Source organism: Macrobrachium nipponense, chromosome 18, assembly GCF_015104395.2.
Source record: "Macrobrachium nipponense isolate FS-2020 chromosome 18, ASM1510439v2, whole genome shotgun sequence".
NCBI lineage: Eukaryota > Metazoa > Arthropoda > Malacostraca > Decapoda > Palaemonidae > Macrobrachium > Macrobrachium nipponense.
The window spans coordinates 80,075,581-80,093,125 of NC_087211.1; the positions used below are offsets into that span (position 1 = coordinate 80,075,581).

The 17,545-nt window shown below is 37.5% G+C and overlaps 1 protein-coding gene across 1 annotated transcript; it reads right to left on the minus strand.

Moving 5' to 3' along the window:
* Nucleotides 1–1,541: 1,541 nt before the first annotated feature.
* Nucleotides 1,542–10,932, minus strand: LOC135196663 (uncharacterized). Its single transcript, XM_064223497.1, has 5 exons — nt 10,793–10,932; nt 3,983–4,091; nt 3,304–3,403; nt 1,855–2,060; nt 1,542–1,577 (listed from the first exon to the last, which is right to left on the minus strand). The coding sequence occupies exons 2-5, from the start codon at nt 4,088–4,090 to the stop codon at nt 1,542–1,544; spliced, it is 450 nt and encodes a 149-aa protein (XP_064079567.1). The 5' UTR covers nt 4,091; nt 10,793–10,932.
* Nucleotides 10,933–17,545: the final 6,613 nt, after the last annotated feature.

Sequence of the window (17,545 nt, forward strand, 5' to 3'; positions counted from 1 at the left end):
TTCATCAGAAACTGCCGAAGGCACGCCAGATCGGTGGGGGTTCCTTGTAACCCTCCTTAGGCTTTCGACATGCTCCCTCCCTGGGTCCTGGGAGTCAAGCAGAGGTCCCGGCCTAGAGGCGAAACGAGGCCGATCTGACGCACCCTCCACTACACAAGGGGTATCACTGCACTCTGCACTTCACTTTTACTCTCTAAAGCAAGCACTTTCGATTCTAAGATACGAATCGAAAGAGTATCAGAGAAAGGATAATTCCTCTACAGACCACTGCGTAGGGCCCGAAGGCAACACTGCAGGGTTAGGAGTAACAATTACAGAAGTAGCACTTCACAGCAATGAAGGAGAGCGAGCACCTCTCGTAGACATATTCATAGCCCGTAGGCCATACTACAGGGTTAGGCAAAATAAAGTCTACAGGAAGGTTAGCATTTTTGGTTCACTACCCTGACTTTTGTTACTGATTAATTGCGTACATACGAATCATACGTCTTCCTTACGGAATTAGACATGTTTACTGATTAATTGCGTACATACGAATCATACGTCTTCCTTACGGAATAGACAAAGTCTCACACTCCTTACATACCTACATGACAAATCTCAACAAAGAAGCAAGACCCATACCCCTCTACCATACCAAGTGCGGATCTACCGAAGCTTTCGGTAGCCACACCCTATCTTTGCAGACAAACCCGTCTGAAACTAGCCTAACTAGATTCAGATATTTTATGCAAAAATGAATCAAATTCAAATCAATTTAAGATAGCGTATGCCTAGCCACAAATCCCACAAATCCAAGTAAATAAATCAAAAAGACAATTAGGATACTTAGCGGCAATGAAGTTTCCAAAATCCTAAGACGGAGGTACTGACACAGGTGTTTTCAGCACCAGCGACAGAAAAATTATGAATAGAAAATGGGAATGGTTCCTGATACCCGCCTCCCAGCGGCGGGAATGGGTACTAACCACCTGGCCGACCACTGCGTGTGTCGGAAGTTTTTAAAATTCTGTCGGACTTCAGAAAATACAGCTATATATATATCTGACAGGTAAGTTTCATGAACAAACTAAGTTTTAAGACAGCCCTGATTCATATATGAACACCATAAGAATTACCTCTAGAAATAATGTGTATCAAATGTGACAGACAGTGTCACAACACACTTAAGCCTGTGGCATAGGGACAGCCTTTGGAAGATGTTAATTGTACTACCTGTTACCTTGTGGGGATATTGGACTGTAAAGCAGAGGCACAAGGAGAATATCGAAAAAAAGAATAGTAACAGAAACAAGATTTACAGCAATAATAACAAAAACAGATTGAGAGGGTTTAGACATATGAAAAAGGATGAGGAACACTCATAAAAATAGTACAGATTAAAGCAGCAAGATGACCAGTAGAACGATACACAATATAATGAAGAAAAGTGCACAGATATGACTTCGGCAAGTCGAGAATTCCGGCAGAATGTCCACAAAATACAAAACAGTGTTTAGGTAAAACAGCACGAGTAAACAGAATTGAATAGCATATAGACTTTAGGCCAAAGACCAAGCACTGGTACCTATGAGATCCTGCAGCAATGGAACAGAAATTGACAGTAAATGGTATGAATCAACTGTTAGGAGAGGGTGGAAAGCAAGATGGAAGAGAGAGAATATGAAAGGAGGTAAAATACATGGAATGAAAGGAGATGCAACTAGGGGACAAAGGGATGCAGTAAAGAACTCTAAGTAATGCCTACAGTGCACTGATGGCACTAACCCCCTTAGGCCCACCACACCGGTAAAATAAAAGCTAGTAAATTATGGAAACAACCAAGTCTAGGAGAACATAAACCAATTCCCGTACCTGAATTATTTCGCCATTTGTCGTCTGAAGAAAATAATGAATTGGGGAGGTAGCTTCTGGTGTTGGCTGAATAAGACTGCTTTCACTGCTCTGTTTGGATGTTTCTTCCTCCTGCTCCACTTTAATCTTCTGCTCTTGAAGCACCTTTTCATATTTCCTTCCGCCTTGGTCGAGGGTCCTGACTTCCGATTCATCTGTTTTGATCGCTGAAAGTCAAGAAAAATGACTGAGGTTTCCTGAGCCAATAAAACAAAATACCAGTAGATTTAGGAGTACAGGCAGTCCCCGGGTTACGACTGATTCAGCTTACGACGTTCCGAGGTTAAGGCACTTTTCAATTATGTATATTCATCAGAAATTATTTCCAGGGTTACAACGCCTACAACGCTGACCTGGCAGAAGAAATATGACACCAAAAATGCAAAATAATCAATATTTGAAGGTTTTTTTTTATGAAAAATGCTATAAGAATGCAGTTTACATATCTTAGAATGGACCCAAAGCATTAAAAGTAAGGTTTTCTTAGGATTTTTTTTACAATGTTGCGGCTTACAACGATTTTCGAGTTACAACGCGTTTCAAGAATGGAACCCCCGTCGTAACCCGGGGACTGCCTGTACACAAAATAAGATTTAATGTTTTTTTGTTTTTTGGCCAAAGGTCAAGAGCTGGGACCTACAAGGACTTTACACGCTGAAATGGAAATTGAAAATACGAAGGTTTTAAAGGTGTAATAGGAGGAAAACCTTGCAGTTGCACTTTGAAACAATAATTGTAAGCAGAATGTGAAAGATGGAAGAAAGAGAATATGAATGTAAGTTCAGTAAAAGGAATGAAAGGGGTAGCAGCTAGGGGCTGAAGGGATGCTGCAAAGAACCTTAAATTAATGACCACATGCGCACTGCGTGAGGTGCACTGATGGCACTATCCCCCCACCCTTCCCTCCGAAGTAAACAAAATAAGGAAGCAATGTCAATTTTATTCAACAAAAACAGCTGAGTATATATTTTACATAAAGTACTCATAAATAATTGATGCTCCCAAAACATTTAATTTCTACCTTACATCAGTTTTCACCTTAAAATCTGAAATACTACTGTACAACTTTTACAAATTTTAAGTTATCAGTCTGTAATCTACTTCAACTAAAATGAATCGTAACAGACACTGTCATTAGAAAGAAATAACAGATGGTAGTGAGAGCATAAAGCAAGTATTATCTATCTACTAGATTTGCTATCATTGACAGTTGTCCATTTCAAATAAAAGCTCCATAAAAGTCGTGCCTGTAATTGCCAAAACATCTGGGATTCCACAGGACACATGTAACTTGTTACATAAAAAGTGCTGTAATGGGTGTGTAACAAACATAAAAAAAAGATTTTTTGAACAACTAAATTTTTGAGGCAACAGTCACCCACCTCAAGTTTTTATCCAGAAAATGCATACCTTGATCTGTGGGTACTGGCGGTCCATTTTGGGGTGTTAGAAGACTTCCTTCATTGATAAGGCTACTCTGGGTGCTGTCAATACTAGCAGACTCCACTAACTGGTGAGAAAAACGAGGACACCAAAGATTACTTTTCACTGGATTTTCCCATCTTTCATGAACAACTCTGCCACTCACATATGGAAAAATGCATACATCAAAATATTTCAAGAGCATCAAGTTTTATCCACCATGAATGACATTTTATACATTGAGAAACTCTTACTTACAATACAGAATTCTGAAAATATTAAATCTGACTTTTTCCACACAAGCCCATCCAACTTTATGTTTGAATTGCATTCTTGGATTCTACCTTTCTGGCATTAAAGCACAAGTAACACAAAAGATTTACATCATGTATGAACACATTTTAGTACTGTAAAAGAACTCACCATACATCAAAATATTTCAAGAGCATCAAGTTTTATCCACCATGAATGACATTTTATACATTGAAAAACTCTTACTTACAATACAGAATTCTGAAAATATTAAATCTGACTTTTTCCACACAAGCCCATCCAACTTTATGTTTGAATTGCATTCTTGGATTCTACCTTTCTGGCATTAAAGCACAAGTAACACAAAATATTTACATCATGTATGAACACATTCTAGTACTGTAAAAGAACTCACCTGAACAGGGTCGCAAACAATTGAGACAGTTCCCGATTCGTCCACCTCATACTGTAACTGAGCTGACTCAATGAGGGAAATTAACTGCTTAACATCAGCCTCTTCCATCCTGAGGTTAGCAGAAATAAAATAATTATGTATTAATTTGTTACTGTGAAACAGTAATAAATAAATAGATGATTTTTTGTTTACAACCCAGGGTACTGAATTGGTAAAGTACAGATGCTCCTCTACTTATGAATGAGTTTAGTTCCAATCAGCTGTTCTTATCCCGATTTGTTCGTATGTCCAATTTGAAATACTTGGAGTCAATATGTACAGTACTATTTGTTTTTGTATAATAAAACACAATACTACTGTAATGTATTTTACTGAGTATTTTATTAATAATAACAATATTTAAAACCTAAATACATTAAACACATTAAACAAATTATGACAATACAATAAAATACAATCTTAATTTACGAACACAGTTGTTCACGTCTTTGAAAGTTCATAAGTAGAGTGTCTGTATAGTGAGCAAGGTACTGTAATGCACTGTTTGGTAATTGTTTTCAAGATTTTTTATTCCAAATGTACACAGCATTTAAACAAATATAGTATTACAGGAAGGTATTAAAGTCTACCAGTCAGGTAGGACCAAGCACCTCTGGTCAGTCTCAGTTTGGAAGGCACAGTTAGGACACATCTTATTACAATAAGGTTAGGTTAGGTGGGGGTCCCAGAGAGGGTATGGCCCTGGCACCCAAAGTTAGGAATGACGCTAATGCTAACCTACATTAGGTTAGGTCAGATAATGATCAATTAGACTAGGCTATGAAATATGAGTGGCAAAAGTGTAGAAGAGTTGCGCAGGGTACTTCCACAGGTCGAGGATTGCTCGAAAGCAGATTTCCAACATTTCAATAGGGATGTATCCAAACCTAACCTATCCTAGGGCACCATGCCTCAACATGACCAGAGGGGCTTCAGTCTCACTTCACACTCTCTAAGGTCTAGCTGAGAGTTAGGGCCTCTCCCTGGGGCGATTTTGGGATCTGAGGTGGGGGGTTTAGGTAACCTGGCTGACCTTTGCCTGAGCACCTGAAGGTGTCAGAAAACTTAAACAACCAAACTTTAACTTCTAACTTTAAGGAAACTAGGCTTTGTCAGCAAAAATATTTTCCTAGGAGATCTAAAAATGTAGCTAGCCCACATTTTCTGTGTCGCACGGTTGAAAGTACATCAAGAATATTTCGACATTGTCCCATCGTTCTGCATTCTCCCCCACAGTGCAATAGGAGAGCCGAGGGATAAGGGAACGAACAACCCTGATGACACCATAGGCTAGGAATCTACCTAAAGCTATGGCAGTTCTATGGGCTTCCCTAAATTGGTTACTATCTCTGTAATTTTGGGCAATAACTTAGCACATAATGCAAGGAACGTTCCCATGAATATGACAGCCACTGGGGATTGAGGCTACGAATGTATTTCGTTGTGTTTAGTAGTACTAGCCCCTGGTGGATAATTACAGCCAACCACCCAAAAATAATGGTAAAGTCTTAATAAGCTGTCCATATACCATAGGGAAACCGTAAATTTAGAAGAAATACCTGATGCGGAGTTATTACCCAGATCTACCACTATTAGGGTAAAACACCGTGTGGACTGGCCAACAAACCAACTATCACGGCTAGGCCACCCTCCGAAAAAGTACTTTTAATGCGTCCTGACACCGGAGATGGTCATCAGTCACGAGTTGTTGTTGGTGAGAGAAGGAGCTAAAGACCTCTACTCTCCTATCGAAGTAAGTATTTTCTCCAAAGTTAGAAATTAAGGCCATATTTTAAGATTTAAACAAAGGGAAATGAAAAGGGTGGCCAACGTAGTACCCACACCACCAAAACGCTTTCAAAATTTTTACTTACAACTCGGAATATTTAGAAGACTGGCGGCATGTCGACGTTTGCGGAGTTGCTAGTGTCAATAAACTTCCCATTTCCTGTGCTAAATCAGCACACCACTTGTACCCAAAGACGCTGGGGTACTTTCATCACAACAATCGTACACCCGACCTCTAACCATACTTATCGAAGGGGACTACGGCATTCTTTGCGGCATTTTGCGCTCTTCAATTGTTTATCAGTGTTGTCAATTGGTATGTGTTTACCCTCCAAACTGGGTATGAGACTTACACAAAACCAGGGAAATAAGTGAAATTAGCATATCTATTTGTAGTATATATACATATTACAACAATTTTATCATTACTGCATTACTATGACAACTAGAATTCATGGAAACAGTTTGTAAATGCATTGGCGTATGTGTGACGCTCCACTAGATTGGCAACGATGAATCATTTTACCTCGCGTCGTCTGCTCGTAAGTATACATCCAAAATATTTTTAATTTTTGGGGGTTAATTTGGTTGCAAAAAAGGGATAATGGACATGAATCAAATAAACATTTTGAAGTAAAGTTAAACTAAATAATGAGTAAAGTAAACAATTAAGGGAATAAAGCTTTGCAACAATAATCAGTGTTGTCGTCTGCTGCTTGTAACTGTGTTTGCGGAGTGAATACTTAGGAACCAGGAACAGCAACGTGGTTCAAGTGCAATGTGGAGTGAATTAAGACCAAAATGTGCATAATTACAATCAAATAAGCACTGTGGAGTTTCAGTTGTGATGGCAGTAAGGATAAAACCACCGATTACAAAGTAAAAATGAATTCAGTTCAAACCATGACCCCGGGAATAAAAAGTTTCATACTTTCACTAATATAGGCAACAAAATGTTAGTTTTATTGTGTTGATTACAACTGCAATCTTGAGTAAGATCAATAAACGTTACATATATACGCTAACATTGTTCAAATGAGTGCTGGGAAGGCTGGGAAAGATGGTGGATTGTCCGTGGTTAGACCGGCCAGCCTCACGATTGCCACCATATTGGATTTCAAAACTGCCTTGAAAACATATTTTACGAAGAGCGTCACATGCTTATTTTAGTTTGCATGGGGCTATCATATATCACATTATGTTGACGAAACTTCAATCTTTTGAATGGTATGCTTGGAGTTGTAATTGTATTCTTGTTTCACCATTTGAATATCGAGTGAGTAAGACCTGTCCATCGTGATACGGGCTGGTAGTCGCTGGTTTTTCCCCCTACCTACCTATTTATATTAAGGAACCCCATACCTAGAACTACTAGGTAGGTACTACCTAGGTAGCTAGCTAGTATAGGGGTACTATTGATTCTACAGTCGTATAAAATACAGTATGGGAATCCTACAGTAGGCTGAGATATGCGTCTTAAAGTATTAGTTTTATTACCAGCAGAAAGATGGCTAATTATAATTATTTTAGGGAACCCCATACCTAGGCTAGAACTACTAGGTACCTATAGGTAGGGCTACTATCCTCTATTGTACAGTCGTATAAAATACAGTATGGGTATCCTACAGTAGGCTGAGATATGCATCCTAAAGTGGGCAGTCCCCGGGTAACGACGGGTTCGGCTTACGACGTTCCAAGGTTAAGGCGCTTTTCAATATATTCATCAGAAATTATTTCCAGGGTTACGACGCCTACAACGCTGATCTGGCAGATGAAATATGACACCAAAAATGCAAAATAATCAATATTTGAAGGTTTTTTTTATGAAAAATGCAATAGTTTACATAGTTTTCAATGCACACACAGCATTAAAGGTAAGGTTTTCTTAGGATTTTTGATGATGTTCCGGCTTACGACGCATCTCAAGAACATAACCCCCTTCGTAACCCAGGGACTGCTTGTATTAGTTTTATTATCAGCAGGTAGAGTAAATTAGGCTAAAGATAGGGTAAACAATCACGGACAATTCATCGTCATCACGCTGGCCAGGCCTTATTCACTCGATATTTAATTGGTGAAACAAGAATACAATTACAACTTTCAGCATACCATTCAAAAGATTGAAGTTTCGTCAACATAATGTGATATATGATAGCCCCATGCAAACTAAAATAAGCATGTGACGCTCTTCGTAAAATATGTTTTCAAGGCAGTTTTGAAATCCAATATGGCAGCAACCGTGGGATGTACAGGTTCTGATCAGTGATGAAAATCATCTTTCCCAGCAATCATTTGAACAATGTTAGCGTATGTATTAACGTTTATTGATCTTACTCAAGATTGCAGTTGTAATCAGCACAATAAAACAACATTTTGTTGCCTATATTACTGAAAGTACGAAACTTTTTATTCCCGGGGTTATGGTTTGAACTGAATTTATTCTTACCTTGTAATCGGTGGTTTTTATCCTTACTGCCATCACAACTGAAACTCCACAGTGCTTATTTGATTGTTATTATACACATTTTGGTCTCAGTTCACTCCAAATTGCACTTTAAACAAGTTGCTGTTCCTGGTTCCTAAGCGCGTGTGCCACAAACACAGTTACGAAGAGCATACGACGAAACTGCTAAGTTTTATTCCCTAAATTGTTTACTTTACTCGTTATTTAGTTCAAATTTACTTTGTTATTTAAAAATTTTAATTTAATTCATGTATATTATCCCTTTTTTGCAACCAAATTACCCCGAAAAATTACAGATATTTCTAAAGTAGATACAATCAAATTGATTTCAGTCTATATTAGTGTATTTTGAATTTCTTTAATAACCGTATGCCAGAAATAAATGTAACCTTTAATGTTTGCATGCTAAGAATGGCAAAATCATCGTTGCCACATTAGTGGAGGCTTCACACATACGCCGTTTCATTATTATAAACTGTTTCCATGAATTCTAGTTGTCATAGTAATGCAACAATGATAAAATTGCTTTAATATTTATGTATATATACTTCCAATATATAGCCTAATTTCAACGTTTTGTGTGTAGTCTTATACCCAGTTTGGAGGGTCAACACATACCGAATGGCAACAGAGAGAGAGAGAGAGAGAGAGAGAGAGAGAGAGAGAGAGAGAGAGAGAGAGAAAGGAAGGCGAAGGAAAGGGGTGGCGGTGGGGGTGGGGGGAGAGGGTAGGTGGAGCTTTTAATGCGTGTTTTCGTATCCATTTCTGCATAATGGAGTTTTTGTCTCTTGGTACAAGGACAAGTGTCGTTATTCTTTACGATTAGTGATTCACGATACCCTTATAAATTACGGCACTGGGTGTAATGCACTACAGCAAAATATCGTTCTGATACGAGTGTTCGTTACAGAAATAGGTATTGCCCAAAAACGTGCTTGCACTGTCGCTGAAACCCATAGTAGGTATGCTGCTTAGTTGTCAATCAAGTTTTATGTAATAAAAGTATTTTTTACAAGCTAGCTATTGAATAAATTTGTATTTTTCTCAATCAAAACATATGCCCCTCAATGCTAACTTTCCTCTTTTAATGACTTTCTGGTCATTGCAAATTCGGCCCCATAATTTCTTATGGTGCGAAAACAGAGGCCCAGGGACCGAAAACGATTGCGTCACACTACGGCGATAATCCGGCAGTAAAACATCTTCATATATGTATCCAAAAAGTAAATAATAATGATATATATGTGCATTACGATTATAACAATTACATGAATATCTGATAATCTGCATGAATAACTGGTAAACTGTTCTGCAAGAAAGTTGAGTAAAGCAATTATTTACAATAGGTACGAAAGCCAAGATGTCATGACGTCATAACACATGAGTTAAACGAACATTCTAATTCCAAAAAATAATTACTTAAATTTGAGTCAGAATCAAGTTACTTTTTCAATAACGAATATTTTCAAATTAATCATCATAAACATGTAAAATATTGATGTTTTACTATTTATTTAAAAAATTACCGAAGTGCACTCTTCGTTGTCGTCTTCTACCAAAACAGTTGTTTACTCGGTGAGGGAAAGTTTTCCGATTGTTGTGATGAAAGTGCCCTAGCGTCTGTGGGTACAAGTGGTGTGCGGATTTATCACAGGAAATGGTTAGTTTATTGACACAAGCGACTCCGTAAACATCGAGATGGCGTCAATCTTCTAAATATTTAGAGTTGTAAGTAAAAATATTAAACGCTTTTTGGTGAGATTTGCACTACGTTTGACACCCTTTTCACTACCCTCCGTTTAAATCTTAAAATTTGGCCTTAATTTCTAACTTTGGAGAAAATACTTACTTCGAAAGGAGAGTAGAGGTCTTTAGCTCCGTTTCTCACCAACAACATGTCGCGACTGATGCCCATCTCCGATGTCAGGACGCGTTATAATGTACTTTTTTTGGGATTGTTCACGCTGATCGTACATGGTCGTCCACTCTGTACCCTGCGGTTTTTTACCCTAGTAATTAAAAATCTTTATCCTAATATACAAACATGAAATTAATGATTTGCACTTCAATACAGACTAATTTAGTCTATCTAGCCTACAGTAGGATTTCCAAAACAGTATTTAGGTAATAGCTAGGTACAACTGCAGAATCTACGATACGAGCTTAAGCTGGACTCAAGTCAGATAAGCTTCGGATATAGTTTTCAATCAATATTAATGCTATTAAAAGTAATAATACTACTAAACACTTCTTAAATGACGGAAATACTCTTAAAATTAAATAAATAAATAAGGAAAATAAGATAAATAAACTTAAACCAGAGTAAAAGACGAAAAGAAATTTAGGCTAGCTAGGTACTGATAATCTTGTCGACATCGTCAGGAAGACGATACTTCGGCTCCTTTTTTAACAGATACCAGTATTAATAACTACGATAATAATTAAACAAACCGCTAAAATGATCCTTAAACTCTTACAATTTAACAAAATTATAAAGATTTTGATGGATTTGGACTCACACTAGTGCAAAATACGAATAGAAATCTCACTCGACATCGTCACGACCATCATTCCACCATGCTGGATTAGTAAACAATGGAAAGGGTCTACTCTCCAGGGTTCAATTACGCCTTTCTTCTTCTTCTTCGTTTTTGTTTGTGATTGGACGCTGTGTTGCGTTTGTTTTTCATTAATAAAAAGTAAGGAGATATAGATATTACAGTCTTCCTAAAGTTATTTGCCTGTATTCATCTCTTCTCATGCAGGATTAGTAAACAATGGAAAGGGTCTACTCTACAGGCTTCAATTACGTTTTTCTTCTTCTTCTTCGTTTTTGTTTGTGATTTGAGACTGTTTACTTTTTTTTTTTAAATTAATAAAAACTACAGGAAAGAGATATATTACAGTCTTTCAAAAGTTATTTGTCTGTATTCATCTCTACCATACTGGTTTAGCAAATAGAAAGGTCCAGTCTTACAGGTTCCTGGTTCCTGGTTCCTGGGCGCTCACTCCACAAACACAGTTGCGGGCACACTACACTATGAGGTGCAAAGCTTTATTTACTTTTACCCAAACTCCCTTTCATTTCTTCTTCTTTATAAGTGAGGCATAGCCGCGTTACTTAGCTTTGACATCCATCGCTTTTCAGGTTAAGAGCATTCTTAATTTTGAGGGCTATCCTTATATATTCTCCCAGTTTTCTGTTAGGGGATAACAGTGTCCCTAAATTTATATCCTTATCTGCTTTTTGTAATAATTTACACGTGAATAAATGTTCAGTGGTGTCCTCCTCCACTCTACATATTTCACAGACCTCGTCATTAAATTTGCCCCGGAAGTTAGCCTTTAAGTTCAACATATTCAGTCTGGCTTTCATAATGATACACGCATCCTTTGTTTCCAGTTCCCTTATGTACTTGTTTTCCTCGAAGTCGTCTATGAATTTCAGCTTCTTCATTTCTTTTCTCTTTTCTCTCAAAGTCTCTTGGATATCTTGATTAATTTTTTTTTTATTTCCTTTTTCAGTGCTGCTTTGGGATATTCTCTTAGTCCATTAATTTCTATATCATATTTGGTGCATATGTTCACCACACTTTTTGTCCAGTCTAGGCTTCAGTAATGTCGATCTTCTTCTTCTTATTATTTTTGTTTGTGATTGGAGGCTTTGTTCTTAACTAAAATATAAATAAGAAGGATAGCAGAATGTCTTCAAGACTTATATAGGACTGTGTTGATAAACAGGATAAGGATCTATACTCTTGATAGGCTTCAAGGAAATGGATAATCCTACTACTCTTCTTCTTGCTTTTGTTTGTGATTGGACGTGACGTTTACTCCAATTTTATTATTAAAAAGTCAAAGAAAGCAGGATATTACAGGATTCCGAAAGCTATTTGCCCGTATTGACATCTATCACCCTGAATTTGTAAACAATGGCAGGTCCCATCTTTAAGCTCCTTCTTCTTCTTCTTGGTTTTGTGTGTGACTGGAGGTTGTGTTTACTTCATTTCTATATTTTAAAAACTAAAGAGAGCAGTGTAATTTTCTCTCAATTTTTATTCTTAAAACAATAAGAATACTGAAGGAATCAGGACGATAAATGCAGGTTTTCGAAACTTATAAAAATATATTACTTGTAGAATCGAGGCTGATGACGTAAGGAATAAAAAAAATTGCTAGAATAAGAATCCAAATTTGAGAGCGAATATATTTACTTTCTTCATCATGAAAATATTAAGGAAAACAGGACAATTCAAGTTTTCATTACTGCAGATAGTTGATCATAGGACTATAAATGTAAAAAAAAAAAAAAAAAAAAAAAAAAAAAACTTAGCATCTTCTAAGGCATAGACTAAAATCACGAAAGACGAAACGAAGTATAGACATTACAAGCCGAAATGGGGGTAACTTAAAAAAAAAATTGAAGGGAGTAAGTTTCTATAGTTTCTTATAATATACAGAAGGAAGTTAAAGGTTTCTTTGAAGCCATTAGTTGCTAATTATACTGTCATGGCGTAATATACTACATCCAAATCTATTTAGCAGGAATAGTTAGAAACGAGAGACGACAAAAAATATCTGCCAGATCGAATTTGGATAAAGAAAACGAGATTTGATCAAGTGACGTCACTGATAATAAGCCTGTGAGCAACTGGGAAAACTTGGTCTATAGAGGTTGGTTTTCCTACTGTGTTTGATAAAGCATTTTTGCATCTATCAAGGATAACTTTATTCACGGACGTGTTGAAATTAAAGAAACTGATAGAGAGAGATATGCCACTCAGCGCCGGTCCCAAGCCTGGATAAACAAGGTTTGAGTCAGGAAAGATATCTGCCCTTAAGATATCTTACTAAACCAGTTATGAAAAGACTGAAGCAGCTGTAGTAGTCACTGAAAACGACGACCCCGACTAGGAATTGAAATGAGAAGAAGAAGAAGTAGACTGGAGAAAAGTGTAATAAAAACAATTGCATAAATTTAGGTAAACTCTTTAGATAAATAGACTTACTATTTAAGAAACTGTGTTCATGAGAATTTAACTCATTTTAAAGTAAGGTCATGAATATAACACTAAAAATACAGACTGTAGCAGCTAAACTGTAGTACATAACATGCCTGTAATATTTCTACAGAACACATGTTAATTTTCATTTAAAAGTATGTAATAATTACAGATGAAAAAATTTAACGTCCTAATTCAAGGGAATAATATTCTTCTTAGTAGATGATAACAGACAACTGCTTAAGGTTTCTGTTATAAAATAAAGTTATAAATAAAAAAGTTACAAAATAAATAAATAAAATGTGATTATCATCTAGCCCCCAAGTGATTCCAAACCAGTTTCTCTTCCCCTGCTCCTTATCTGGGAGTGTCTACGTAGCTATTCTGAGGAAAGGTTCGTCCGCCACACAAACGCAGCCCATCTTTATCCTTCTTCTTCTTCTTCCTCCTCCTCTTCTTCTTCTTCTTCCTTGACTGGGCAGCCACGTATCTGTTCTGTCAACCTTCACACACACACACACACAAATTCTGCCAAGAAATATATGTCCTTGGTTTCTTCATCTCGCGCTATACCTAAGTCATAAAATTGGCTTCTGTACAAGATCTAATAATAATAATAATAAAATAATAATAATAATAATAATAATAATAATAGAATAATAATAATAACTAATAATAATAAATAAGCTCCTATGATTATGGGTACGATTTCCACTGGCATATCCCATATCCTTCTTATTTTTATTTTTCAGATCTTGATACTTGTTGAAGAGAAAGAGAGGGAAAAAATGGATAAGTATCAAGATCTGAAAATAGAAATAAGAAGGATATGGATATGCAGTGGAAATCGTACCCATAATCATAGGAGCACTAGGCACGATCCCAAGATCCCTGAAAAGGAATCTAGAAAAAACAACTAGAGGCTGAAGTAGCTCCAGGACTCATGCAGAAGAGTGTGATCCTAGAAACGGCACACATAGTAAGAAAAGTGATGGACTCCTAAGGAAATGCAGGATGCAACCCGGAACCCCACACTATAAATACCACCCAGTCGAATTGGAGGACTGTGATAGAGCACAATAATAATAATAATAATAATAATAATAATAATAATAATAATAATAATAATAATAATAATAATAATAATAATAATAATAATAATAATAATAATAATAATATGTTTTGTTAAAGATGATGGCAGCATCAGTGGAATTGATTTTATATATGGTCTTTTCAATTCTTCTTATTATTCTCTTCTCATCAGGGCTGATATTTGCTAATGAGCTGGCCGATGTTCATATCTCGGTGAAAGAAATGTTTTTTAAAAATAATAATTTATTGATATGATAACAAAAGTGGTTAACAAATCTTAGTCTAAGGGTGTAACGGAATTCCAACGTTTCCAACCGTATCATCGGTTCATTTTCAAGGAAAGGTGAGCTTGAACTGATTGAAATGGGGTCGTTCGGCGTATTTATTGTGTCCCAGGTGCACCTGGGACACAATAAATACCGCCGAACGACCCCATTTCAATCAGTTCAGCTCACCTTTCCTTGAAAATGAACCGATGATACGGTTGGAAACGTTGGAATTCCGTTACACCCTTAGACTAAGATTTGTTAACCACTTTTGTTATCATATCAATAAATTATTATTTTTAAAAAACATTTCTTTCACCGAGATATGAACATCGGCCAGCTATTAGCAAATATCAGCCATGATGAGAAGAGAATAATAAGAAGAATTGAAAAGACCATATATAAAATCAATTCCACTGATGCTGCCATCATCTTTAACAAAACATGTTTGAGAGAGGGTCTCCTACCTTCAAATAATAATAATAATAATAATAATAGCAGAACAACTCCAGCATTGTATCTCAAATCACCAAGCACCCAAATGGATGACAACAGGAAGAACATCCTTAGTACAAAAAGACAAGAGTAAGGGAAATATAGCCAGTAACTACAGGCCTATCACCTGTCTACCAATAATGTGGAAGTTACTAACAGGTCATCAGTGAAAGGCTATACAACTACCTAGAGGAGACAACACCTCCCCCACCAACAGAAAGGCTGCAGAAGGAAGTGTAGGGGCGCAAAAGACCAGCTCCTGATAGACAAAATGGTAATGAAGAACAGTAGGAGAAGGAAAACCAACCTAAGCATGGCATGGATAGACTATAAGAAAGCCTTCGACATGATACCACACACATGGCTAATAGAATGCCTGAAAATATATGGGGCAGAGGAAAACACCATCAGGCTTCCTCAAAAATACAATGGCAACTGGAATACATACTTACAAGCTCTGGAATAAGACTAGCAGAGGTTATATCAGGAGAGGGATCTTCCAGGGCGACTCACTGTCCCCACTACTCTTCGTAGTAGCCATGATTCCCATGACAAAAGTACTACAGAAGATGGATGCCGGGTACCAACTCAAGAAAAGAGGCAACAGAATCAACCATCTGATGTTCATGGACGACATCAAGCTGTATGGTAAGAGCATCAAGGAAATAGATACCCTAATCCAGACTGTAAGGATTGTATCTGGGGACATCAGGATGGAGTTTGGAATAGAAAAATGCGTCTTAGTCAACATACAAAAAGGCAAAGTAACGAGAACTGAAGGGATAAAGCTACCAGATGGGAGCAACATCAAACACATAGATGAGACAGGGTACAAATACCTGGGAATAATGGAAGGAGGGGATATAAAACAAAAAGAGATGAAGGACACGATCAGAAAAGAATATATGCAGAGACTCAAGGCGATACTCAAGTCAAAACTCAACGCGGGAAATATGATAAAAGCCATAAACACATGGGCAGTGCCAGTAATCAGATACAGAGCAGGAATAGTGGCATGGACGAAGGCAGAACTCCGCAGCATAGATCAGAAAACCAGGAAACATATGACAATACACACAAAAAAAGCACTTACTACACCCAAGAGCAAATACGGACAGACTATACATAACACGAAAGGAAGGAGGGAGAGGACTACTAAGTATAGAGGACTGCGTCAACATCGAGAACAGAGCACTGGGGCAATATCTGAAAACCAGCGAAGACGAGTGGCTAAAGAGTGCATGGGAAGAAGGACTAATAAAAGTAGACGAAGACCCACAAATATACAGAGACAGGAGAAAGACAGACAGAACAGAGGACTGGCACAACAAACCAATGCACGGACAATACATGAGACAGACTAAAGAACTAGCCAGCGATGACACATGGCAATGGTTACAGAGGGGAGAGCTAAAGAAGGAAACTGAAGGAATGATAACAGCGGCACAAGATCAGGCCCTAAGAACCAGATATGTTCAAAGAACGATAGACGGAAATAACATCTCTCCCAGATTTAGGAAGTGCAATACGAAAAATGAAACCATAAACCACATAGCAAGCGAATGCCCGGCACTTGCACAGAACCAGTACAAAAAGAGGCATGATTCAGTAGCAAAAGCCCTCCACTGGAGCCTGTGCAAGAAACATCAGCTACCTTGCAGTAATAAGTGGTACGAGCACCAACCTGAGGGAGTGATAGAAAACGATCAGGCAAAGATCCTCTGGGACTATGGTATCAGAATGGATAGGGTGATACGTGCAAACAGACCAGACGTGACGTTGATTGACAAAGTCAAGAAGAAAGTATCACTCATTGATGTCGCAATACCATGGGACACCAGAGTTGAAGAGAAAGAGAGGGAAAAAATGGATAAGTATCAAGATCTGAAAATAGAAATAAGAAGGATATGGGATATGCCAGTGGAAATCGTACCCATAATCATAGGAGCACTAGGCACGATCCCAAGATCCCTGAAAAGGAATCTAGAAAAACTAGAGGCTGAAGTAGCTCCAGGACTCATGCAGAAGAGTGTCATCCTAGAAACGGCACACATAGTAAGAAAAGTGATGGACTCCTAAGGAGGCAAGATGCAACCCGGAACCCCACACTATAAATACCACCCAGTCGAATTGGAGGACTGTGAAAAAAAAAAAAATAATAATAATAGGATGTTTTGAATTAAGTAAAGTAAGCCACAATTGTAAACGGAATCTCATGTAGGATAGTAAATATGTATAGCTCACGAGATGAAAGGAAATAAGACCTATGACTAAATGAAGATGGTCACTTTTTGTATCACGTGAACAAAGAAGATTTTGCAATCAACGAGGTTTCCTTGTAACCGTTGGCATTTTGACCCCCACTCTCTCTCTCTCTCTCTCTCTCTCTCTCTCTCTCTCTCTCTCCATAATTAAC